At 38.0% G+C, this 26,359-nt stretch overlaps 1 protein-coding gene across 1 annotated transcript in view; it reads right to left on the reverse strand.

Annotated features, from left to right (window-relative positions):
• The window catches only part of LOC131439038 (serine/threonine-protein kinase ULK2), a 92,164-nt gene that overhangs the window by 7,520 nt on the left and 58,285 nt on the right, over positions 1–26,359 (reverse strand). The window contains exons 3-13 of the mRNA XM_058609555.1: positions 9,780–9,867; positions 9,426–9,551; positions 9,286–9,359; positions 9,063–9,223; positions 8,858–8,994; positions 8,500–8,715; positions 1,737–1,878; positions 1,528–1,669; positions 995–1,465; positions 663–933; positions 442–578 (exon numbers count right to left, since the gene is read on the reverse strand). Of these exons, the coding sequence (XP_058465538.1) occupies positions 442–578; positions 663–933; positions 995–1,465; positions 1,528–1,669; positions 1,737–1,878; positions 8,500–8,715; positions 8,858–8,994; positions 9,063–9,223; positions 9,286–9,359; positions 9,426–9,551; positions 9,780–9,867 (1,965 nt within the window). The remainder of the gene's footprint in view (positions 1–441; positions 579–662; positions 934–994; positions 1,466–1,527; positions 1,670–1,736; positions 1,879–8,499; positions 8,716–8,857; positions 8,995–9,062; positions 9,224–9,285; positions 9,360–9,425; positions 9,552–9,779; positions 9,868–26,359) is intronic.

The following is a 26,359-nucleotide window of genomic DNA, read 5'->3' on the forward strand; positions in this document are numbered from 1 at the left end:
TTTCCGCTTACTTGTATGGTAGCCTTATACCACCATGACAGGTGCACGGTAGTGTTTCTGCGAGTTACCGACAATAAACGGCTATCTTGGCTACTCGGAAAAGTAAACCGTCATTAAAGATTAGTTTTCATCGATGGCCGAACAGGCTAACTATGCAGCAAGTGATACTTTTAGTTGGTGTATGCTTTTTCCAGTTATTAGCGTTTTTAACGAGCCAAACAGAACTGTGAAGACCTTAAAGCTTTCTGAAGCTTTCTGACTACTAGAAAGTAGCTCCTTGTTGAAGTTGATTTTTTATCAATCCTAACACCCAACTAAGTAAAAGAATCACTGTTCTCAGATTTACTTAATTTTGACGTAAAATGAATATAAGCAGCCTAACTAGTTGTCATTCAATGCCATAAAATGAGATATTGGATCAACAATTGCTAAAACACTCACCATTTGTATAGCGTGATCGTACAGTATTTTATCCGCGGTAATATTGCTAGCCCCGGCCCTCTGCAGTAGTCCCGTACCATTTAGTTTCTTCGATTCGCACAAGGTCGATCGGTATCGCGAATGCATCATCGAAAGCACTAAAAAATAGAAATAAAAATTCAGCAATTGGCATCATCTTTTCTCTTGAACAATTTGTAAGATAGCAAAAAAGGAGACATTACCACTTTTGACGGTATTCGATGGTTTCAGGTGCCCATTCTGCAACTGTGACGACGCCAGATGCATACCCGATGATAGTAGATTCAGGGCACGGACCAGCAGAACCAATCGTTCCGCTCGTTTACAATGCTCTGGCGCGTGTGGTGCAATCGGTTGAGCATCAGCTGACATCAGGGCCGATAAGGGAGCACACCGCGAATCCGCTACCTCTAGAATGCAATCCGTGAGGGCTATAACAAAATTGAGCTTGGCTAGAGTTTCGTTGTGTTCACGCTAAAAATAAATAAATAAAATTAATTTTTTTACATAATACCAGAAAGTAAAATTTTTTTACATCTAGCAACGTTTCAGCAGGCAGTTCCGGAGCGTGGAAGTTGATCGGGTGGTCGTCCAGATTGTTATCATGTAAGTAGCTTTGTAACCCACCGGTGGTACCCATCTCGGGCAACGTGAAAGCCCTTGACCCCAATGGATGGATGTTATTGTTGTCATTTGTGTTCATCAGCGTGGGACTACCCAGCGCCGGAAGCTTCGATAGGGCATTCGATAATACTGGTGAGCTGGTACCGGAACGGCGCAATGGAGAATGGTGCGAGGCAGGACTTACCGTCCAGCAAGAGGGAGGTGGAGGTGTTTCCGAAAGAGAACCACCCGAGGTGGACCTCCGTCGGCCCCCAGTGGGAGGTGTACCGATTGCGAATTGCACTGCTGGCGGCGATATTGAACTGATATCACAATTACTGTTTCGATGCTCAGATCGTTTCATACTGATCGGCTGAGATCGCGGTATTGCATTGGGGATGCTCTGAAAATGTTGATAAAAAATGTTGAAGGGACCAAATTTAACAGTACAAAGTTCCAATATACTTTTGGTGGAGTTTGATTCTGTGGTCGGGAAATCTTTCTAGCTGCCGTTGGTACGGGCTTCGCTTCCGAGATCGGCAAAGAGCTAGGTCTTGGTGGACTCGCCTGAGTGTTCGAAGCTGTCTGAGGCACTCTAGTAGGTTTGCTGCAAGCGAGAATATTCATTGATTTGAAATAAGCCCTTTTTTCTATGTATGAAGAAGAACACAAACCTCTTGTCATAGTTCCCAGCGCACGTATCCATTGGTATATTGTTTGGTACTAATACAAAATCATCTGAGTTGTCCTGACTGCTGTTGGGTGTATTATTAGCACTAGCGAGCGTAGTAACACTATCATCAATTTCTACTGGCACTGGAATGAGAACGAACAGATTCATCAATTGTGCTTATTAAGATTAATAAAACCAGATAATAATTGTTAAGAAATATAATTAAGCATTCAGAACACTACACTCACTTTAACTCTAACGATTACTGACAAATAACTATTTTTATATTAGTGCGACAAAACGCAAAATTCTCGAACTTGAAGCTGAATATTACGTCTCAAAATCTTGTTTCTCGCGCCAAGGCGATTACGCGAAAAGAAAAAAAACGGGAGGAAAAACTTGTTTCTCTGATTGTTGACATTCTGCCAATTTTCCTCATCTCCTCCGGATACATATATAAATGACAGGTTCATCGCACCATCCGATCGTCGGAAACGAGAGAAACAAAAACAATGCAAATATATATATCAGAAACAGAACACTAACGTTCAACGGGGATACTATTGGATGGATGAACCCAAGCATACCGATTTGTTTCTGTATTTTGTTTTCATATAAGAAGAGCAGCCGCAGTAGTGTATTAGTTGAAATATTATCCACCTCCAAATTCACTGACTAGTGCGAGCAAGCCAAATTGAATTAGTAACTAGTCACATTACTGTTCTTTCTCCTGATTTACTTAGGCTTCTCAAAACTGACGTCTTTATTATAACAGTGAAATTATTACCTGTAAAGCTTCACAAGTATTCACTCTGCGAGAATATACAATTGTTACAGGTAACGTATAACACAATTTGAACAAGAATAGTCTGAATCTATAGCAAATATTCCCAGGTGATAATGTAAAAACCTGTTTTTAAATGTACATAGTGGTGTAATAACGCTTTTTACTCATACCACCATAAATATTAAATAAATAAATTTGTTTGGTCGTAAACTAGTATAAGCTACAAATCGAACAACTTTCACTTAGGCCTAAGTTTGTGAAAAAAAACGGTTCAGCCATCTCTGAGAAAATAAAGTGAGATTATTTTAGTAGCTTTTGATCACTTTTTCCACTACTTGCGGAACCGGATGTTACAGGAACAGGCATAGTCGGAGTCGATTCGTATGGCCAGCAATAAATATGTCCTAATAATTGGAACAGTTTTGAGCCCACTTTAAAAGCGGCTTGAAATTTTAAACACTCATCACTCTATAATTCCGTTACAAATCGACTTTTGAACCGAGACCCGAAAAGTCGAGTGTCATATACCATTCGAGTCAGTTTTCTCCGAGACGGTTGAACCAATTTTCACAAACGAAGGCTCTTTCCCCATAGAAAAGTTTTGAATTTCATACGGATCTGACTTCCGGTTCTGACGAGTCTAAAGATTTGTTTTAAATAGTAAATAATACGTCTACTTCACAATTCCGGCGAGTCGACAACCACACCTCGGATATACCGGTACTCGGCATCCGGTTCCGGAAGTACCAGAAACGGTTGGTAAACGACTGTGGTTCTTAGCCTCTTGTCCAGTAACTCCTATCCCTACCTCCCCGCGGTGCCGGCTGGGGTGCGAGTAACCATAGGAAAGATCGGGTAACCAACCCCGGTGGGACCTTGGTCGTATGCTGACAGGGAAGGGGGGCTTGCCTTGGCTTAGTTTCGATGTCTTAGCACTGCAGAAAATTTGTTGGACGGGACAGAAGGTGTGGAAAAATGGACTTCGAGCGACTGCCTTCTACCAGAGCTGTGATACAACCAGTGTTCTAGAAACGGGATTTGAAGCGCGTGATTGGGTGGCAGCCAATCAGTGATAGGATGTGCGTTATGAAGATCAAGGGCCGTTTCTACAATTACAGCATCATCAACGTGCACTGCCCACATGAGACGAGACCCGATGACGAGAAGGAAGCATTTTACGACAGCTGTCCACGGCGGGATCTAAAACTCGTCATCGGTGACATGAATTCTCAGGTAGGCAGGGAGGCAATGTACAGGCCCGTGATCGGGCTGGAGAGCCTGTACGCGGTAACAAACGACAACGGTCAACGATGCGTAAACTTTGCAGTCTCCCGAGGAATGGTAGTTCGAAGCACCTTCTTCTCCCGCAAAGATATCCACAAAGCCACCTGGAGATCACCTGATCAACATACGGAAAATCAAATCGACCACGTTCTCATCGACGGGCGATTCTTCTCCGTCGTCATCAATGTCCGTACTTACCACAGTGCCAACATTCTGACCACTACCTTGGCAGTGCCAACATTCTGACCACTACCTTGTCGCGGTTTGTCTGCGCTCAAAACTATCGACGGTGCACAACACTCGTCGCACAGGAATGCCGGGACTCAATCTCGAGCAGCTACTTAGCGTTCGTACTGCAGAGGAATACGCGCAACAACTGGAGCTAGTGCTACTAACAGAAGAGTAGCTTGGCGCGGCGACACTTGAAGACGGCTGGAGAAACATAAGGTCCGCCGTGAGTAGCACTGCTGCAACCGTACTAGGTACGAGGTTATCGAATCGAAGAAATGACTGGTTGGGCGAATGTCAGCAGTTTTTCGAAGAGAAGAATGCAGCAAGGATGATGCAACACCGCACGAGAGCAACCGAGGAACGATACAGACAGGCCAGGAACAGACAGAACACGGTTTTCCGGAGGAAAAAGCGCCATCAAGAAGACCAAGATCGCGACGCGATGGAACAGCTATACCGCGCAAATGACACATGGAAGTTCTATGAGAAGGTGAACTGCTCATGTAGAAGCTACACGCCACAGGCCGAAATGTGCAGAGATACCAGTGGTAACTTTCTCACGAACGAACGTGAGGTGATCGACAGGTGGAAGCAGTACTATGACGAGCATCTGAATTACGAAGCACAAGATACAGAGAACGACACAGGAATCAATCTTGGTGCACGCCCAGCCGACGACAGATTCCCAGCACATGATCTGTCGGAGATAAGTGAGTAGATCGGCAAGCTGAGGAACAACAAAGCCGCGGGCAATGACCAGTTATCAGGCGAGCTGCTCAAACATGGAGGAGAGGCACTGGCTAGAGCGCTGCACTGGATGATTTCTAAGATTTGGGAGGAGGAGATTCTACGCAGGAATGGATGGATGGAGTGGTATGTCCCGTCTACAAAAAGGGTGATAAGCTACACACCTAGAAAAAATCGTGTAAATCTACGTCTGCTGAGACCGACATATATGAGCGTCAAAAATAATTCAATTTTACAGTAAATATAACTTATATTTAATTCACTCTGACATACTTTTAAGTTCTAAAACATGTAAATTCACACGTGTTCTTGAAAAACGGGCGTATATTTATATCATTCTTGTAAAATTCAGTCGTTTCACGGATTACGTTCTATGAATTGTGTCATATGCAGATTTACGTCACCTGTAAATTTCAAAATTTTGTGCTGTGTAGATTGTTGCAATTACCGCGCAATCACATTATTGAACGCCGCCTACAAGGTACTCTCCCAAATCCTTTGCCGTCGTCTATCACCAATAGCTAAGGAATTCGTAGGTCCATACCAAGCGGGATTTACTGGAGCCCGCGCCACTACGGATCACATATTCGCGATAAGACTCGATACTCTAGAAGTGTCGTGAATACAACGTACCTACGCATCACCTATTCATTGACTTCAAAGCGGCATACGACACAATCGATCGAGAACAGCTATGGCAGATAATGCACGAATACGGTTTCCCGAGTAAAATGACGCGATTGGTCAAAGAAACGATGGATAGAGTGATGAGCTATGTCCGAGTATCTGGGACGCTCTCGAGTCCCTTCGAATCTCGGAGAGGGCTACGTCAAGGTTATGGACTCTCTTGTATCTTGTTCAATATTGCCTTGGAAGGTGTGATTCGAAGAGCGAGGATCGACACGACTGGCACGATCTTCCGAAAGTCCGTACAACTTTTTGGCTTCGCTGACGATATCCAAAACGGAACTCACTCTCATTTTCCGAGATGGCTTAACCGTTTTTCTGAATCTTAGATTCAAATTAAAAGTCTTTCGATCATTCCTAACTTTTATATAGATTCAAATTCCAGTTTCGGAATTACAGTGTGATGAGTGTTTTAAATTCCTAGCCGTCGTATAATACATTAATATTTGGTTAGCCGAAGGAAACCCCCTCCTCTCATACACCCCCTAATACAACCATTTATCAACCCTCCCATTTTTCTAACTAACCATCTTATTTTGTTTTCTTTTCTTTTACACGCACAACGCCAAAACCAGAAAGCGGCCATCCGCCGGGGGCGGGCCCCCGAGGATGTTGTCCGCGGCCGACAGTTGGAACAACCCGTTGAAACAAGCCATACCAATCCAAACGATGTTCGGAATAAAACAGCGAACTAGATCCGGATGGACTTAGCCTGCGGCCATCCACGAGGACGTTCCTCCGCGGCCATCAACACTCTAGAACCTTTGATAATTATTAATTGTAAAATAACACATTGTAATTTACAAATACCTTCTCTCCCCCTCTCCCCATGATTTCATCCCCCCCCCCCCCTCCCTTTTGGATACAAACCCGGCGAACGACCAAAATTAGGTTAAAGCCGGATATAAATAAACGATATAAAAAAAAATATTTGGTTACATCGCTTGCTTAGTTCGAATCCTTGACATATACCTGTCCAAAAACCAACTCCGCGATGCATAAAGAAGAGTCTGATGAGTCGACGATCTTCCGTAAGGTAGGTGAAGCGTTAGCATTTCCGATCTTTCTTATCTTTTATCATTCCCCGTGAATAAGGGAGATGAAGGCAGCCGGCAACTGTGGCTATCATACGGATGAGATATTTAGTTTGACTTGAAATGATATCAATTCCCATACCATTTCCTAAGCAACTCTTATGTAGGTTGTTACTTATGTATTTAGCCTTAGAAACACTAAGTGTTGCGCGATAGATTTGAGGTTTCCATCATAAAGTTTGACATTTTTAACCATTATCATCTTTAGAACATTCTGTCATTTGAGTGCTATTTGGTTTAATTACAGTGAGTTGAAAATATTACCACAGTAAAAACGAATTTCCTCGTGGATTATCAAAACAAGAGTGCTTTTTGCAGTGTAGCACCATCCTATGCGACTGTAAAAAAAACTGGTATAACGAATTCAATCGTGGTTGTAGTTCGAGTGCCGATGAGTTCAAAGAAGGTCGTCCAAAGTCAGTTGTTTTATCAGAAAACATTGACGCTATGAAGAAACCTGATAATGGAAGACCTCCATGTTACGTACCGTGAAATGGAGACAGCCTTGGGCATTAGTGTGAAAAGCTTATATGTTATTTTGCATGAACTCTTAGTCGTAAAAAATTGTTCACGTTCTATCCCACATAATTTGACAATCGTTCAAAAAAGACTCGTGTCGATTGGTGCAAAGAAAACAACATAGTGTATAACATCTACACAGGTAACGAAACTCATATGAGTCCGGAACTAAACAGCAGTTGATATGGGTGTTCCATGAAGAACCAAATCCAACACAAGTGATCGAAGCACTTCAAAGAAAATTGTGGCTTGTTTTTTCGGTATAAACGGGCATATCGCTACCGTTGCTTAAGAGGACCGTTTGTTTACCAAACGATCTTCGTAAAATAAGGAAAACAAACAAGACGCAAAATCATTCTTCATCACGATAATGCAAGCTCTCACACATCGGTTCAAACAACCGAAAATTTGAACACCCGAAATTGATGGGCCACCCACCGTATAGCCCTGACTTGGCACCTAACGACTTATATTTGTTCCCTTCCAAGAATAATAAACTGCGTGGGGAGCGATTCAATACTCCAGAAGAAGTAGTTGAAGTATTCGAAAAACATGTTTTGGGAGTATCACAAGAAGAGTGGAAAAAATGTTATAAAAATTGGTTCAAGCGTATGCAAAAGTGTATTGATCATATAGGAGAATATTTTGAAATAAAACCATTTCCGATATAATATTGTTTCATTTTTAGGCTAAATACATAAGTAACAACCCTCGTATTATTTAATTAACAGAAAAAATAATATCAGTTTGGAATCCGCCAAGACCATAATAAAAACGCAACGTATTTAATTTCCAGATTTTTTTCCAGGAAGCGTAAAAAATTTCTATAGCGATGATTCATGTGAAGATGAACATTTCATTTCGCTTATCATAGGAGCAGATTGCCTTTTTGAAACGATCATGCACTTCGAATATCGGTTTTGGCGTCATGCCTCACACAGAAAACTATATCTAAGTATATTGAGTTTCCAAATTCAAACAGCCAAAACCGAACAGATTCTAAGAAATTTTTAATTAATGATTCATACATTGCTATATATTTCAGATAAAAAAATTTACCAAATGTTTCGACACTTTCGTAAAGATACCCCTAAAAATACAGAAATACACATTTATCCCCCCCCCCCCCCCCCCACCCCCCCACTCCTTTGGTAATTTTACATGATCGAACATTTTCAAACATTAACTACATATAAAATTATAAAATTACATATTTCACTCTTAAAAATAAATCCAAATGCATGAATTTTGTGTTAAATCGACTATGAAAATGTAAAATTTTTGATTTTCGAAACAGGCAGTCTTAAAAGACACGATTTTTTCTACGCGTGCAGTTATTGTTATGACTTTTAAACAGTTAATTGTTAGTCATATGTAAACAGCTAGAATTTGTAAGATTTTCATTAGACACGTACCGTTATTGTTCTCCAAGGTCTGTTGCTTTTGCTGTTCTAGTTGTTGTTGTTGTAACTGTAACTGAAGTTGTTGTTGTTGGGCTTGCTGTATTTGCAGCTGGTTCTGTTGCCGCATAAGAAATTGCTGCTGTTGCAGTGGAGATAAAAGCGTCTTTTGTTGTGGACAGATAGCTTTACCAGACGCTGTATGTGGACTTACTGATGCTTGTGGCATTTCTGGACCGGAATCAAAACGAAATTGTTACTTCAACATTTACGGTGTTCGTAATGCAATTTTTTACTTAAGTGCATGCGTTTTTTCAACAATGTGTCTGTTCATATTGCATTGCTGAAAATAAGGACTCAATTTCCTACTTACCACTACTCTGTGGTGTCATCTGTCGCTGCAAAAATGCATGACAGAAGAAAGTATCAAAGTTCATCCGTTCCTTTGCATTTCTCCGCAATAGTCCCATCAGAAGATCCGTCAGTTCTTTTGAAGTTCCCGATGGAATTCTAAAAAGAAATATCACAGGATAATAACTTACTTGAATGAAAACAAAATCAGTTTGTCGGTCGCTTACTTCGGAGCCAGATTTGCATTTTTCTCATAGTACATTTTTAGTTCCTGGGGTGTCTGAGCTTGGAATGGTGCCTTGCCGGTTAGACACTGGAAAACGATGGTCCCTAGTGACCACAGGTCAGCCTTCGCATCGTACTGCAGTGACATTATTACTTCTGGTGCCTGTTGGTGAAATATAATGCGGTCATTGAACTGTTCTTCAATAAAATATTGCCGATACCTACCATATACATTGGAGATCCGCAAAGAGTTGCCGCCATATTTCCGTCTTGGAGAAACCGGGCAAATCCGAAGTCGGCTGAAATGCAAAATATGTCATTAGTACGACAGCATCACTTTACAGATAAACTTTTCTGAAACGAACCTATTTTCAGAGTAATTTTCGATGGGGCTGGAAGATTTTTACCGCAGTTGTGAGACAGCAGAATGTTTTGCGGTTTTAGATCCCTATGGACAACTCCGACTGCATACAGTGCCTTCATAGCGCTTGCTGAAAAGTTATTCATACAAATAAAAAAATAGGTATGGTGTTTATAGATACCTAGTGAATTTATAAATTCGCATAACGATTGAAACTAAGCTCAATTGACTCAATCACGAAATTAAAATGTACTGTCTATAACTGGAGTCAATCGCCTGAACGAAAGCACCTATTAGAACGGAAGTTCCTTCAAGGGGATACTCCTGATGGTGGACAGCGTTTGCTTGTTTTAATTACCTAATTGACATAAAAACAGTCGTATCGTATCCTCGCTGAGTGTACCCTTGACGGCCAGATAATCCGCTAAATCTCCACCACTGCAGTACTATGAAATAGGAATGGAAACATAGTAAAATTTAATTAATAAAATGGATCCCAAACATTTTACGAAGATGTTCCGACGATGCAGACAACGTGATTTTACAAAAACGTTCGTGCCAGCCAGTGAATCGTTCGTTACTCAGAGGTAATTGTCTGTTGAAATTAAATGGTAAACATATAAGAAAAAAGTTTTCTTCGAAGTATGAATGCCTTTTTGTTAACCGTAACACCGTCTATTGGTAATTGAGAGAACCTGAATTTATTCTTATATTCCGAATGAGTGAGCCCGAATTAATCATTATAATGCTTTTATCGCCACGAAAAATATGCCAGTTATATCAGTTGCCATTTAACTAAAAATTTGAATGTGTTGTCATTAAGAGTCTTAAACCATAGCACAACCACTTCAGTACAATGCACACACACATCCAATCAAACCATACCTAGAACGTTTGTAGATGATTTTTTTGTTTTTTTTTCTGATTGAATCCCGATTAGGATGCAGTTACGGATCAGTAATCAACTACATTTGATTCGGTGCCCAGTCGGCATTCGTAAAATTTTTCACTATAAATAGACGATTTGGTCAATTTTGCTTGAAATGGGTGCTCATAATAGCTATTCTTATATATAATACTGTGGTGTTCATCTAAATACTTTTCTTTGCAGAAAACAAAGAAGTTTGTTTGGACATCAACTGGCATAACATGTATATTGGAACAGTGAAGCTATATTTGGAATTAGTTTGAGCATTTCAGTTGAACCTTAGTTTGCTAAAATTGGTCTCGCCATTTCTGAGAAAAGTTAGGAAGTAATTTGAAATTAAAATGTTTACACCAACGCCCTACAACTCCTGAACCGGAAGTCGGATGCAAACAAGATTCAGAAACTAGAACCTTTCATTTGAACCTAAGTTTGTGAAAATCGGTTCAGCCATCTCTGAGAAAAATTAGTGCACCTATTTTTATTTTTTTGCTCATATCACCCTATAATTCCGGAACCAGGAGTCGGATTCGAATAAAATTCAGAAGCTTTGTATGGGACTACAAGACTTGGCTGAAAATCGGTTCAGCGAACTTAGAGAAAAGTAGGTGTAAAAATGTTACAAACATACATACATAAACAGATACACACATATAGACATTTTGCGTATTCGATGAACTGAGTCGAATGGTATACTACCTTGAACAAAAAGTTCCCGGAATTTATTCAGAAAATTAAAATTACAAGATTAATCATCAAAATCGATATTGTCCTCATCATAGTACTCTGCAATTTTTCCATAATTTCACTTCGGGTGCTGAAACGCGTTCCACGGCACGATTTCTTAAGTCGACCTAAGAGGACAAAGTCGCAGGGAGCCAAGTCAGGTGAATTCGATGATTGCTGAATGGTATTCGAATGGTATTTCGTTTTTAGACAAATGTTCCGTTATCCGTGAACATTTGTGACGGAGCGATATCGTGGTAAAAGATCTGGTCGGCGAATTTCTTCACGCAAACGTCTCATAACGCCCAAATAATACTTTTTGTTGACGGTCTGGCCTTGTGGAAGGGATTCATGATACACAACACCTTTGTATACAAACAGACTTAAGCTTGTTAAATTCGGTTCAGCCATCTCCGAGGAAATTGAGCGGTAAACAACAAAGCCATCTCTGAGGAAATTGAGCGGAATCGTTTTGCATGTTACTTCACTTATATCAATATATCTCCGGAATCAGACGAGCCTAAGCATGTTGAAATTGGTTTAACACTATGTAACACTATGAGTCTCCGGAGCTACAATCAAAAATCGGGTTTTCCAGCATTGCTTTTACCTTTCTATAGAGAAAGGCGAAAATGAAATTATTTCCTTTCGCATTGAGTTGAGTTGTTCTCAGGGTAAGTTTTTTATATTTCCTCGTTTCAATACACTGTGCATGACGAAGATTGCAATAAAAATAACTGACAAAGTGAAATACGACCCGAAATACACACGTGTTTATTAGTGAGAGTCATCGTATTATGCCATAGCTGTGATAAGATAAAGTGATACTATACGTCAGTCCCCTTCACTGTTTTCGGTACATAGTTAGAAATGATGATGATTTGAATTAATTGAATCCATCATCCACCACCGTCCACGACTTCATTCTAGTCCTTACGATCTAAACAAGATTACGATCTAGCAATGGCAATCATAACTATAATTGAATTAAGACTCTATCAATAAAAAAAAAACAAACTCACCCCACCGTATCGAAGTCCACCCAAGAATTCTATAAATTATTTGTTCAGTAGGGAAAATGGCACCAATAATTCATCGATCGGTTGGCAAGAGACATCGGAGTCTCTTTTATGGTGATTCAAAAAGCATAAAAAACAAACAAATTCGCCTGACTGAAGTTTCTGAATTTTGCCTCACTCCGTTGCAAAATTTATGTTCTCCAATCCCGACAGAATCGGGTGACGATATCGTTAAAACAGAACCAAAAGCAGGGGTGGTGGCTTCGTATATTTTGATTTCATTCAATAAAAGCCAGTCGTTTACGAGGCTTATCCTTTTTGCACCCTTAGAAATCGACTACCCCAGGACTGGTGTTGGGGTGCAGATTGGTAAACAGTGCAGTAGTAACTGCCTAATATACACAGTTTGGTCTAAAGTTGAAGAAGAAAACTACTAGATATGTAAACAGATCTAAGTTTCGCTTCTGAACATCCACTTGGATTGGTGTGCTGCGGTGCCAAAAAATTACCGAGTCACCACGGGACGGTTTGTATGGGAGTTAGATTGTGTTTTTTTTTCTCTCATTGCTTAAAGTGAAATTGATATCGATTTGGTTTCCGCTGTTGCTGGCATTGAAAGGTGAATCAAATTGTATAGCTTTATGAATGTTGTATAAATCTACTTATCATATTGACAATTACGTGCTTTCTTGAAGGTAGGATATTTTTGTCTTCCTGTCGCTACTGAGTCTGGGATGAATAATGCATCACTAGCGACACCCGATATGTGCACATCAAAAGACGATGGGATATCATTAGTGTTAGGGTGAACGTTCCATGAGTTACGGAGGATTAAAAAAAAATTATTTCGCGTTTGGTAAGTAACAGAAACGATTATAGATCCCTAGCAATGATTGTTTCTGTACCATTACATTGTAATAATCACTACAAACGGAATCAGTGATCTTGAGATGATAGAACCATGAACTGCACTACTACACAAACCGAGTAATCATAATGTTGAATGCTGTTTGGAGAAATCCCTTGGATCTGCCACTGTTTCGAAGTCGCCTGTTAGGTCTTGACATCCAGGAACGACGAAAGAAGATTCAACAAACTACTTTTGTGGCGAAGAGTATCAACGACGAAATCGACTCTCCAAAGATCCTGCCCCTTGTCGACTCCCGCGTTTCACAACGATCAACAGGTTTGCATCAACGAAGATTCCATCGGACATCGTTTGGAAACCTACTACAGCGTGTGTTCAAACTTTCTCCCTAGTAGAAAATTCATTTGATTTTGGTGTATCAACGCATAAGTTTGTTCAAAAAGTGTCTCAATTTTCTTTTTACCTTTTTTTATAAATATAAAAAATAGGTATAGAATTCGCTCAAATTTTAGAAAAATTTTCCGAGGCCCGGAGGGCCGAATGACATATACCAAACGATGTATGTGTGTTGTCAACTAAGAGGTCGAGATCTCAGAGATAGCTGGGCCGATTTTGATCAAACTAGTCGCAAATGAAAGGTTTCCCCGTCACCCAAAACGCTATTGAATGGTTTTGAGATAGGATGTTTACTTTTTGAGTTATACGAAGTTTTATGTCAAAATTTTCAGTTTTTTGACAGTATCTGTCACAATTGACCTTGAAAACAGAATATGTTTTCAGACTTAGATTCCGCACGGTAATACCTATCCAACAAGCCATAGATTGTTAAAATCTGTCCATTTTTAACGGAGATATCGAAATTTTTGTGTAAACGACTTTTCCCCTATTCCAGCAGTAGAAGTTTTGAGCGCTATATGACAAAGAAATGCTTGGGAGCAACGTGAAACACGATTTTTTATACTGTTACATACAATTGTTTCTAAGTACCAAAAATACTGTGTACAGTATCCTTTTTCATGACATTTAGCCTCGGACCGATTTTAGCACGGCTGGTTTTTGGCAACACAATCGTTCGAATATGACATATATAAACCAGATGATGGCAAATTTTTTTCAATTATATTGTTTTAAACTACTTACAGCAATAAATGCTGGAAGAACATAACATCCATATACCATTCGAATCAGTTCGTCGAGATCAGCAAATGCGTGTGTGACAAATAATTGCACTCAGTTTTCTCGGAAATGATCCCAAACAAAGTTCCTGAATTATATTTGGTTCCGACCTCTGGTTCTGGAACTACAGGATGATATGTGAAACGAAATCAAAATTGTGTAACTTATTCTTCTCGTAGATGGCTGAACTGATCTAAGATTCAAATGAAATCTAAGAATCATCTAAGATTCAAATGAAAAGTTTCAAGATTCTAGAAAACATTTTGTTTTTCAGTCAGATCCAACTTCCTGTTTCAGAGATACAGGGAGATTGGTATAAAAATGTCTATTCCACATAAATTATTCAGGTTTATCGGGTTAGCAGATTTGGATAGATTAACTCTTTTCAGTTTTAGTGGTATTCAGTTGTCGATTCAGAAGGCATCTAAAAATATAATTCGTGCTATGATTTCTCAAAGATGTCTTCACTGATTTTCAAATATTTTGAAACACATATAGACTGTACAGCTTCTCAGATGAATTTATCTGACTTCGACCAAACCGATTTTAGAATTCCAGTTCTAGTATAAAATCGTTTCTCATAGCTCAATCGTTTTCTCAAAAAAGCCTAATCACATTTCAGAAACAAAAATTTAAATTAAAATAAACTTATATACAAAATTAATTAATTTTATACATACATACAAAAATTAATTGATTTTATCCAATTATGATTTCCGGTTCTCGAATTACATGATGATGAATTTTTAAAATTCAAACCGATATAGAAGATGACAATCCCGAAAAGCTTCAAAGTTGGACTCAAAACTGTTGTAATTTATTCGTTATATGGCCATACGAATCGGTTTGGGTTATGCTAGTTCCTGAATACCGGCTCTGGAAGTACCTTAAATTACCGTAAACTCTAAAGTGGAACTTACTTATCATGGCATGTTTAATCGATTATCACATTTCAAGATTCAAATTCGATCCGATTTGCAGTTTCGACATTACAGAGTAATGAGTGATTAAAATCTCGAATTGTCGCTTAAAACGACGGTTATTCAAATAATGTCATGAAAACTTAAACACCGAAGAATATTCATGGAAAAAACACATGCGGATTGATAAAAAAAGGTATCATCTCACTGCTAGGTGGATTAAACACGTTTTTATAACTAGATTCATTAAGACTTTTGTTGTGAAATTATTTTCAGTTTTTAACACATATCACCTTGTAATTCCGGAACCAGAAGTCCGATCCAAATGAAATTCAGAAAATTTCTTTGGAATCTTAGTACTATTATTTGAATCTGAGTTTGTGAATATCGGTGCAGTTTTTTAGAGAAAAGCTAGTGACATTTTCGTTTTTTGTGCGCACGTCACCTTGTAATTCCGGAACCGAAAGTCGAATTCAAATGAAATCGCAGAACTTTGTAAGAAACTTAGATACCTTTCATTTGATTATAAATTTGTGATAATCGCTTTAGCCATAGCCAGCATACACACAGACATTTGCTGATTTCGATGAACTTATTCGAATGATATGTGACACTCAAGGAAATAGCAGAAATGAAAATTTGCGAAAAAAATGCCACTTTTTCTATCCAGAAAAATCTTTTGGCTAATTGAACTACTCTGAATGTGAACACGATTGAGGCCTATTGTATTTTGGCAAAATATTACTTCATTTTGCAGTGCGATTGTTTTTTGCTAAATAATACTTCAACTGTCGCTAGCAGGGAACAGCCTGCTGGAGTTGAGAATTATAAAACTTTTACCTCCAGCAGGCATAAAATCTCCTCATCTTTTGTACCAACAGATAGTTTACATCCAAATGATACACGTGTAACTAATACTGTAATAAATATACCAAAGAATACAATATAACTAACAAACTGCCATTGATTCTAAAACTAACATGATAAGTGACTAAGAAGCAATCGTTTTATTACATTTCGAGATAAATGAAAATTGAAGACATTAGATAAGTTTTCGAATAAACGGCACATACTAGTAAATGGTTCATTAAATCCATAGTTTGTTCTGACGGAAGGTAATCTCAAAAGGAGATTATAACGCAGACTACGACGACGGGTGTGGAAGTTAATTAATGATAAGAGTTCGGCACGTGATTGTAACAAATGGAAACTGCTTTTAAGACATTCCTACACAATTGATGTGGTTTTGCCTTTCTCATATAGAAAGGTTATGCAATCACTGTGAAACCCGACTTTTGAATCGAGGCCCGGAGGGCCGAGTGTCATATACCATTCGACTCGAGTATGCAAAATGTCTGTATGTATGTGTGTGTATGTGCGTATGTGTGTATGTAATGTTTTTTTTTGCACTAACTTTTTCGGAGATTGCTAAACCGATTTTCACAAACTTAGATTCAAATGAAAGGTCCATAGAAAATTCCTGAATATTATTTGGATCCGACTTTCGGTTCCGGAATTATGAGGTAAAATGTGCAAAAAATTGTGAAAATAAGTGCACTAACTTTTTTCGGAGATGGCTGAACCGATTTTCACAAACTTAAATTCAATTGAAAGCTCTTTAGGTCTCATACTAAATTCCAGAATTTCATTTTGATCTGATTTTCGGTACCGGAGTTATGGGGTAAAATGTGTAAAAAAATGAAAATAAGTTTCTCTACCTTTTCTCATAGATGGCGCGAACGATTTTCACAAACTTAGGTTCAAATGAAAGGTCCCATACGGAATTCTTAAATTTCATCCAGATCCGGAAATGTAGGGTAAAATGCGTTAAAAATTTTATACCATCACTGTAAAGGGCGAAAAAACGTAAAAAAACGTAATAATAAAGCTTGCTTCAAATAGAATTGGAACAAAGACAATTGCCTGTATTTCAGTTATTTATTATTGTATTCAAGATCTTTTTTTATACAAATGTAGCGTTTTCTTCATACTTTTAAGAAAAAATACGGATAAAATTATTCGTCACGGTTTTGAAGGAATTCTCGAATTTTTCCTGTAACACGGCTCAGTAGGCGGCGCACACCTTCTTCGTCCATCGTTTTAGCTATCTTATTCCACCAGGTCGTCATCTGATTGATGTCTTTGACAACGTTTCCCTTTGCCTTGAGTCTCCTCTTCATGATTGCCCAGTATTTCTCAATAGGGCGGAACTGGGGGCAGTTGAGTGGGTTAAGGTTTTTCGGAACAAACTGGACCACTTTCTCTGCATACCATTCTTAAACGGCTTTGCTGTAATGACAGCTTGCCAAATCTGGCCAAAACATTACAGGATGGTCGTGGGATCGAATGAACGGCAAAATTCGTTTTTGGAGACACTCTTTTTGGTATAGTTCCGATGTCATTGTCTTATTTGTAACGAAAACTTTCGTTTTTTTGCCGCAGCTACAAATGCCCGGCCAAATCATAAATTTTCTTGCAAATTTGTCGGCAAAAACAAATTTAAATTTGGCTGGAACATCCCCCCGAGCCGTTGCCAAGTAAAATTTTTGACCTGGGATTTGACCGAAGTCAGCCTTGACACAGGTTTCATCGTCCATCAGAAGACACCCGTTGAACTTGGTCAGCACCTGGTCATATAGTTTCCGAGCACGAATTTTGACCACACTATTCTGTTTCATTGTCCGATTTGGCTGTTTGCTAGCTCGATACGACTTGATTCCTTCCCGGAGTCGAGTTCTCCTCACGGTACTATGGGCAGCACCGAATTTTCTGGCCAAATCACGGTCCGACAGATTAGGATTCCTCTTAATCGTCTTCAAAATCTTACCACGCAATTTCCGGTCGTCAGTTCGACTCCGACGATCGGCTTGAGGCTTCCGAATCGTCGTCAATGTTTCCTTACACCGTTTGATAACGCGCCATACGGTATTTCTGGGCAAATTCAGCTGTTTAGCTAGCCTAAATGCAGACCACAATGGATTTTCCAAATAACTGTGCACAATTTTTTTTCCTTCTTTCGGCTTCCATGTTGATTGTTTACAAAGTACAGTCGATTTTTGGAATGTCAAAAATCATACGTGAAGCTGACAAAATTCCCGACACGTGGGCGCCAAGAGCTTCCAAATCCGTCCACCAGGAGCGCCACAATATGAGCAAAAGTTTGTTCCAATTCTAAATGAAGCAAGCTTTAGAGCATTTTGACACATTCAATGCCACTGTTGACTTGTCACCAGTTGGCGAATAAATTGAGCTGTGATATAGCTTAGAACCGTCAGCAAAAGACACTTGGACTATTGATCAAGTTAGAAGATCAAATGACTATCGCTTCTGGTTCCGGAGATAAAGAGTGACGTAATCGACAAAACGTTTTTTACCGCTCAATTTCCTCTGAGATGGCTGAGCCAATTTTGATAATCTTAAGCTCGTTTGAAAGCTACTATCAAATTGTGGATCAAGTTCAAAGATCAATAGGCTGTCACTTTCGGTTCTGGGGAATAATGGCTCAATTTTATCTAGGCTAATTCAACGAATTTAAATAAACTTAGGTTTATTTGAAGCTATCAATGTCAATCAAATTTGGAAGGGTCATGCCGGGTTCGAGAGATTTAATTTTATATATGACGTAATCGACAAATCCCAATGTTTTTCAATGCAAAAAATTTTCGCGGTTATCCAATCCAATTCTATCCATTAAATTTCAAGAGTATTTATGAAAAAGTCAGTGATGTAACTTCAGCTTTCAAACCAGCTTAAGCTGATTGAAATCGGTTCAGCCATCTCCGAGAAAATATCAATAGAAAAAATCTTGGAAAGGCGCGCACTTACACGTACACACATAGACATTTTTCGATTTTGTCGAACTGAGTCGAATAGTAAATAACAATATGGGTTTCCTAGGCTCCGATTAAAAGTCGGTTTTCCAGGCCTGTTTTCACTTTTTAGTTATAACTCGAAAAAATAAGCATAAGCATTTCCAGCCTTGGGTTAGTAGAATTGTCGCACTAGTCATGCAATTGTCTGCGAGGTCATGTTCTGTACTATAATGTAGTACAGTACCGTGAACCTTCTTCTGTGTTCTTCACCATAATATCTATACTGTAATCCATAGCATAGCAGAAAGCAACAACGCAATTAGCAATCAATGTGAACGGAAATTTCGATTTATAAAATGACTGCGAAAGAAGTGTAAAAACATTTTTTCAACTGACTATAATTTTATTTCCTTACGATGAAAAATCAATGCTCGATTTTGGTACTTATCCGATCATTGCATTCAGCCATTCAAATTTGAAAGAATCACTCGTAGTTCCAGGCATGAGAGCTTACAAAGTCATTTAATTGATCGGTGTGGATTTTTAAATGATCGAAGAACATTTAATATTGTGTCTAAAACTCCATGACATGAAATTCATTGAAATAAAAAAAAAGAATACTGATAGCAACCACTGCGACTTGAACCGAGAATCATTGGATCGCAAGTACGTCTGTTAATCGACTGAGCCACAAAAGCATGCATCTGCTTGGCTGGTAAAATGTGCATTTAAATTCATACAGTCGCACCTGCTAGCAGAACGCAAGTTACAGTCGAAATCAGTAAAATTCAAGCTCATCTAACATGAAGTCATTACAAATAAAATTTTCGGTCATTTGACAAATTAGGTCTTTATGAATTACATCGTATGAGGGATTAAGTCATCTGCAAAATTCAAATTTTTTTGGAGTGTAGTAAACATACAATGTTGTGATATATATTGAAATCTTTACAGTTACACATCCAATTTCGGCATAGTCATGTGAATTTTTATGAGTCACATGAATGTTCAAATTGTAGAATGTATAGAAAATATGATAAATAGGTATTTTTTTATACATCCTTCATCAGTGTAACGATTTTATAAGTCTCTGAAGGATGTAAAAACATACCGAAATACGTATCTGCAATGTGACGTTTATTATACATGTTCAAAGTGTTTAGAGATGCAAAATCTTGACATTACATTCCTTTTGTGGAATTTGGCCTTTCAGTTTCAACAGACTTCGTAGCCGATCCATGGCATACAGAAACATTGCATGGCTATTACTACGATTCTACTTATGGAATACACACAGATAAAAATATTTACATCTATTTTCATGCACATATTTGGAGCAATATAAAGTTAGTACTCAGATCTTTATTTTTCAATGTACTCTAAGAGGAAGATTAAGCGTAAATTCAAATATGTTGTGTAATTCATTGAAAAATCAAGGCATTCTAATATACTTTTACATCGATCATGGTTTTTAATCAAATGTTTGATTCAATTGATGTCTATTTCAAAGTATCATGGAATCACATATCATGTAAATATCATATTTTTCTGTGCAGACTTGAAAGACTAATTCGCGTTTCTGTCACTTTAGAACTTCAGAGTGATTGCCAACAATTGATGAAGAATAGTATCTACATTTGGATTATCTAAATAAAATATAACAGAAACAGAATGTAGTTGACAGATTCTGAAATTCTCACTCATTGCGGCACATCTGGAAATAGTTCAAAAATCCAACTTTCCACTGAGGTTCTCAAATAACGACAATAACAATTATCGTTAAACCATTATAGAATAGTTTTCGGGCAAGAACCCCTATCATTTTAAATTGGGCCATTATTATTAGGTAGCCAGTTGCATGTCAAATTAAGACTGTATGGAAGAGAAGCGATTGTCACTATCATTAATCATACCGAACAGCTATCACATACGTCGTCGTCGATTGGAAGCAGAGCGTAACTGAGAACCCCTCGAACTCGACGGTTGGGCTGCATATGCATCTGCGACCACAGCTCAAAGTTCAATCGCTATGCGGTTTCGAGTCAAAACAAATAAACGTCTAAATCTGAATCAGAAACCAGTACCCGTATATATGGCCGTAGTGTGGGAGGACAATCCGCCACGTTTTGCTGCATGGTGGTAGTCGTCATCGTAGGTGACAGATGTTTATTTAATTAGAACATGTTCGATGCAACGTCCAAATTATTATACCTATGCGGCTGCAACTTCGTGCGTCCCATCAGACACGCACACACGCGCGCATTCGTCGCACTAAGTCAATGCAGTGAATTCTTTGTTCTTCTGTTACAGAGGTACACTTCTCCCAGTTTGTTGTATCCCTGTCTTTTGAAAGGGTCGTACATGGAATAGAAATATTTATGTTGAGCAAATAATAATCCAAAGATTTTTTTTTTGACTGGTGCTTACCTCGGTCGGTCGGATTCTTTGTGTAACTATTAAGAAAAAGAGAGGGAGAGAGCGAAAAGTATTGCAGGGGGAAAATAGAATAGACAGAATTTTGAAATAAAGTGCGTTGCATGTACACTCATGAATTCAGATGCAGTCGAATTATAGCGCCTAATTTCGGGTTGGATTGACCTTTACGAGACATTTAGGTCCTATAAAACGTTCAGGTTGAAAACTTATGTTCCTATTTCCGGGAATATTGTTTCCCTTCTCAAAGTACTAATTGCCAAGATAAAATTGATAACGAAGTGACAAAATTGCGTCCCATTGTTGGGTGAGGCGGAGGAAACCCGTGTGCATTTATAGGAAATTATGTAAATCTGCTCAGCACGCAGAACGTGGAATACGTAGGGTAAGTAACCGCGGCGATTTTCATGCTTCGATACGATTCGATGTTTCTTATTTTTTTGTTCCGTCATAATGCGAGCCATGTCGATTGTTTTGTTACGAGTAACTGATTTTGTTTATTTTTCTTGTGCTATTCTGTCATAATTTATAATAAAAACTTATTAAACGTGATTCTGAATCTGGATAATATTTATTATTAAATTATACTCATGTCAGGAATAACTGAAGAACATAATGTGATATCAAATAACTCTCCGAACACTTCAATTCGTAATATCGGTGTTTGAACTTTTTTTCGCTGTAATTTTAATTTCCCAAATAAATAAATTTGCGTAACACTTTTGAGTTCATCGAATTTGTATTGACTTGGATTAGAAAGTTGCAGCTATAATTATTATTTAAAAAATTTAATAATTTGGTCCTCACAAGTTTAAATTGTTACTTGAGAAAAAAGTAGAAAATTCCCAAAAACTCGTGTTATTCAAGATCTTTCCATTTCATTTCACCGAAAGCCGCTTCACCGAATCCCGTTTCGCCGAATGGGTCATTTTGCCGAAAAGGTTATTTTGTCGAAAAAATCATTTCGCCGAAAGAGTCATTTCACAGAATGGATTATTCAACTAAAAATATTGTGCAAAGCCTAAATATCGCCTAATTTGAAATATGACGAAACAACCGTGAATGTATGTAGTATTGAATTCGACAAAATGATCATCATCTAATTCAATGGTTCTCAAACTTTTTTGGTCGAATGCCAATTTTCGATGCATAAATTTTTGCACTTCTCACCAAGGGATAAACTTTAAAATTCTGTGACACCTAGGCACAGAATAACATGAAATGATTTTTTTCATAACATTGGGCTAGGAAAATAGACAGCGACAGCGACACAAAAAAATCTTACATATCATTACACTTCTAGTAAATCTCTCAATGAGTGAGCACGTTGTGAAAATTCGAATATTTCGCAAAAAAAAAAAATTTCATCCGTACTTTGGCGACTCGACGTAGCCACACAGCGAGATTTTCGCTTGTAGTGATAAGAAAGTCCATTGGACTATAAACGAAAATTAACTGGCAATATAGCCTAAATTGCTGTGCCATCAACCAGTGTCATCTCAAGTGAGGTGACGCCAACCTAAACCGAAGGAAGAAAAAAAAATATCATTACCCAGCAGCAGAACAGAAAGTATAGACGATTGAGGGGGGAAAGGCTTGATTAGTTCAATTGACAAAAACGATTTATTTTCAAAGCTTGTGTATATCGCAATTTCCATTTCATCAATCATTTTCCTATATATTTTTTCGAGGGTGATGCAAAAAGATAGGCATTGTGTGCAGTTTCGCATGCAGCGAGTGGCTTAGAAACACGTGACCAAAAATGTATAGGTGTCTTAAATGCATAGGAGCTTTTTAAAAAAAATGTACTTAAGATATACATAAAAAGAACCGACAGTCTCATACAAGTTTTCATTATTATTTCCAAATTTTTTGATTCAGGAAGATTTGAAGATTTGCGATCATCGAAGAAGCTAATTAATTTAAATTTGTACTTTAGTAATTTAGATTTGTCCTCTACCACACTTAGCACAGGCGATGAATAACTTTGGCATTATGATTGTACCGATTTATAGGTTAAAATTCATATTAAATGTGAACAGTTTTTATTATTAACTTTTATCTCGATTTATTCGGATAAGTATGCTATATCTAAAATCGTGATCAATTGTGAGACGTTCATACAAAATTCTTCATTTCAGTTCATCTTGTAAAAGTATGTCAGGCTTTTCCAAAACTACAAACGGCTCAAGGATCCAGGTAGGAATTCCCAAATTTAGGATATTTCCAAATGTCGAAATGAAGTCCTTTGAACTCTTTCCAAAGAGTCCTTTGAACTCTTTGCCAAAAAGCACAGTATTCCTGCAGATCATAATTTTTTGCCTGTAGTTGGGCGATATTCGAAAATTGAGCGAGATCCTTGTTGGGGTCATATTGCGTTAATTTCAAAATGTTTTCATGTCAACACTGGTTTCATAATAAAAAGATTTAACTGATTGCGTTCCAATTGTAAGCTGACTTCATCGAATTTATTGAGCAAACGTCGCATCTCGCATTTGATAAAATAATATGATAGTGTCAAATAGTTCATTGAAACAACTGAAATAATTACTCTTTGAAAGCCAATGTACGTCCATGTGTAATGACAATTGAAAAAGACCTCATAAATGTTTCCGCAGAACTTAGTGTTTGTGCCTATTGCCGTGAATTGAGATTCTAGTAATCGCCTTCACTGGGCAGTTTCTGCACCGCATTTCAATTGAAAAAAAAAACTCTGCGGAGTACAGATCTGGCTACCGATGACTACTGACTGTTCAATGATTTAAAAAAATACTCGCCGGCTGAAAATTCAACTCAGATAAAGATGTAATTGCTGAATGTAAGGCCTAGGACAAACGCCAAACCCTTCTAGAAGAGCGTTAAAGAAGCGTTGGAATGATTGTATTGCTCTTGAGGGAGATTACATTGAGTTCATGTTCTGATTGTGATAAAAATCATAGTTTCAATCCCCGTTGAACGACCAAAATGGTCAATGGCATGTCCGACAAAAAAAAAATAAAATCTCATCCAATAAAATCCAATTCAAAATCATTATTTACATTTATATTACAATTCGTTTGGGTTATGCTACGCGTAATGTATCATAGAGTAGTACTCGAGTGTTGTACGAATGAATGAGCAATATAAAAACTTTAAGCAGGAAATGTCTGTGAAATGTTTTGCTATCATTACAAATCCTAAACAACGGGTTTGCTGCATTAAAGATGTAAAAGATGAAGATCATTAATTTATTTGATTGCAAATTTGCGATTATTCATGGGTGAACGAAATCAACGTCCAATCTGTTCAACTTAGCGATTAGTTAATTTTGTCAAAGGTGGCGGGAAAGTTCGTGTAGATAACGTCAGTTTGTAAACCGCAGGACACAGCATCCGTCACAAACGTCGTGAAGGACAAAAGATTGGTAGCCATATATCGTTTTGGCATAAACCCAAGTTGTGTTTCTGCAAATAAATCACTTGCAATGGTTGAATATATGGTTCGCGATATTTTTTTATCCGGGTCAAACTCACGGAATAAAATTCCTTCGAACTCGAGGAATAAAGGTTGATGGGCCCAGCTCACCGGGTTTTCGCAGGTAAGAACAAAAAGAACATTCTAGTTCTCAGTGTAATAGTAAGTGGAGTTTGATTCGATAATTGCTTTATTTCACTTTGAAAGTTGTTGATCGCCTCAACGAGTAACACTAGACGTTCGAAATCGAACAAAGATGCGAATTATCAAACAAATCGGCACTATTATCACACATCCAGTATGTTGCGATGCGATGTAAAATACTCAATGCGGCTCGGGAAACGTTAGAACAGGTCATATGGAGCTTACATCCACAAAACCCGCGGCATTAAACTGAATCAATGTCGGATATAACCTGGCTGCATTTGGCACACTTATTCTCTGCACTCATCGTTACCGGGTTCACTGCGCGACGGTAGCTGATTGGAATTAGCAAGCAGCGGTAGGATTTATTGCCGAAGTACAGCACACTACGCTCACAATGTATGAACAATTTACAAGCAATAGTCGAATTTTATACAGTATGTTGATGCGAAAACAGTATAAAACGTTTAAGCACTCTCGGGCTGCTTAAGTTAGCAGAGCAGTCAAAAGTTAAAAGTTTAAAATGTGATACGTTTACAATTTCAATGCGTTGATGAGTAAATGAATAAAATGAAATCAAACTATTTTTTTCGTCATGGGGGTCTGAATGCAGCTTTAGTAACCAGCACCAGAAAAGGAAACCAGGAATAACCAGAAAAAATAATTGGAAAGCACGAGTTTTTCATAATCAACTTTCCGCTGGTTTCTAACCAATTTTTTTTAATAGCCCAACTGGTTTATATTCTATGACAAATCCTTCTACAATTGATCTGGTTCTAACAGATTAAAGTAACAATTGTAGTGAACTGATTGATTAAACAGACTTTAATTCAGATCACCTACCAATAACATTAGGGATCTCAAAAAAACAGTGAATAATTCAATACAGATACAGACCTCACACCGAAAGTAATGTGAACCCTGAAATTGTTTTGGGAAATTCGGTTAATGATTGAAGTTCGTCGCTCTTTCGTCGACATTAAATGAATTATCCATAGTTGTGCACCTTCGAAAGAAAATTAGACATAGATTCACTGAACAAATCAAACCATATTCTAGAATTTCCTACGGTTCTTTACAAGTCCTCGGAAACCAGTTCCAGCTCCCGAAACAATTTCAAGTTTTCAAAGAAAAAAAAAAATTCCTTGCAAAAGGTAAATAAAGTTTAAGTCGACCACATTTTCAATTTTGTGAATCCTGTTGAAATCGATATCTTACACAAATATGAGCAAAACACAAGTGTTGTCTCAAGATGACATTACTGAGACAAATGATGATAAAATAAGAGCAATCATTAGCAAAGCTGAAGAAAAGCTCTATGAGTTCTGATTGTTTTAAAATTACCAAATTTCCGATGGATTGTTCAACATAGAATCTGTATGGGACAAGATGAGTTCCAGATCAATTAATTTTATTTAATAAATGTCTTGATGTGCGTTGATCTGCTGCGTTAGTAACTATA

Source organism: Malaya genurostris, chromosome 3 (assembly GCF_030247185.1).
Source record: "Malaya genurostris strain Urasoe2022 chromosome 3, Malgen_1.1, whole genome shotgun sequence".
NCBI lineage: Eukaryota > Metazoa > Arthropoda > Insecta > Diptera > Culicidae > Malaya > Malaya genurostris.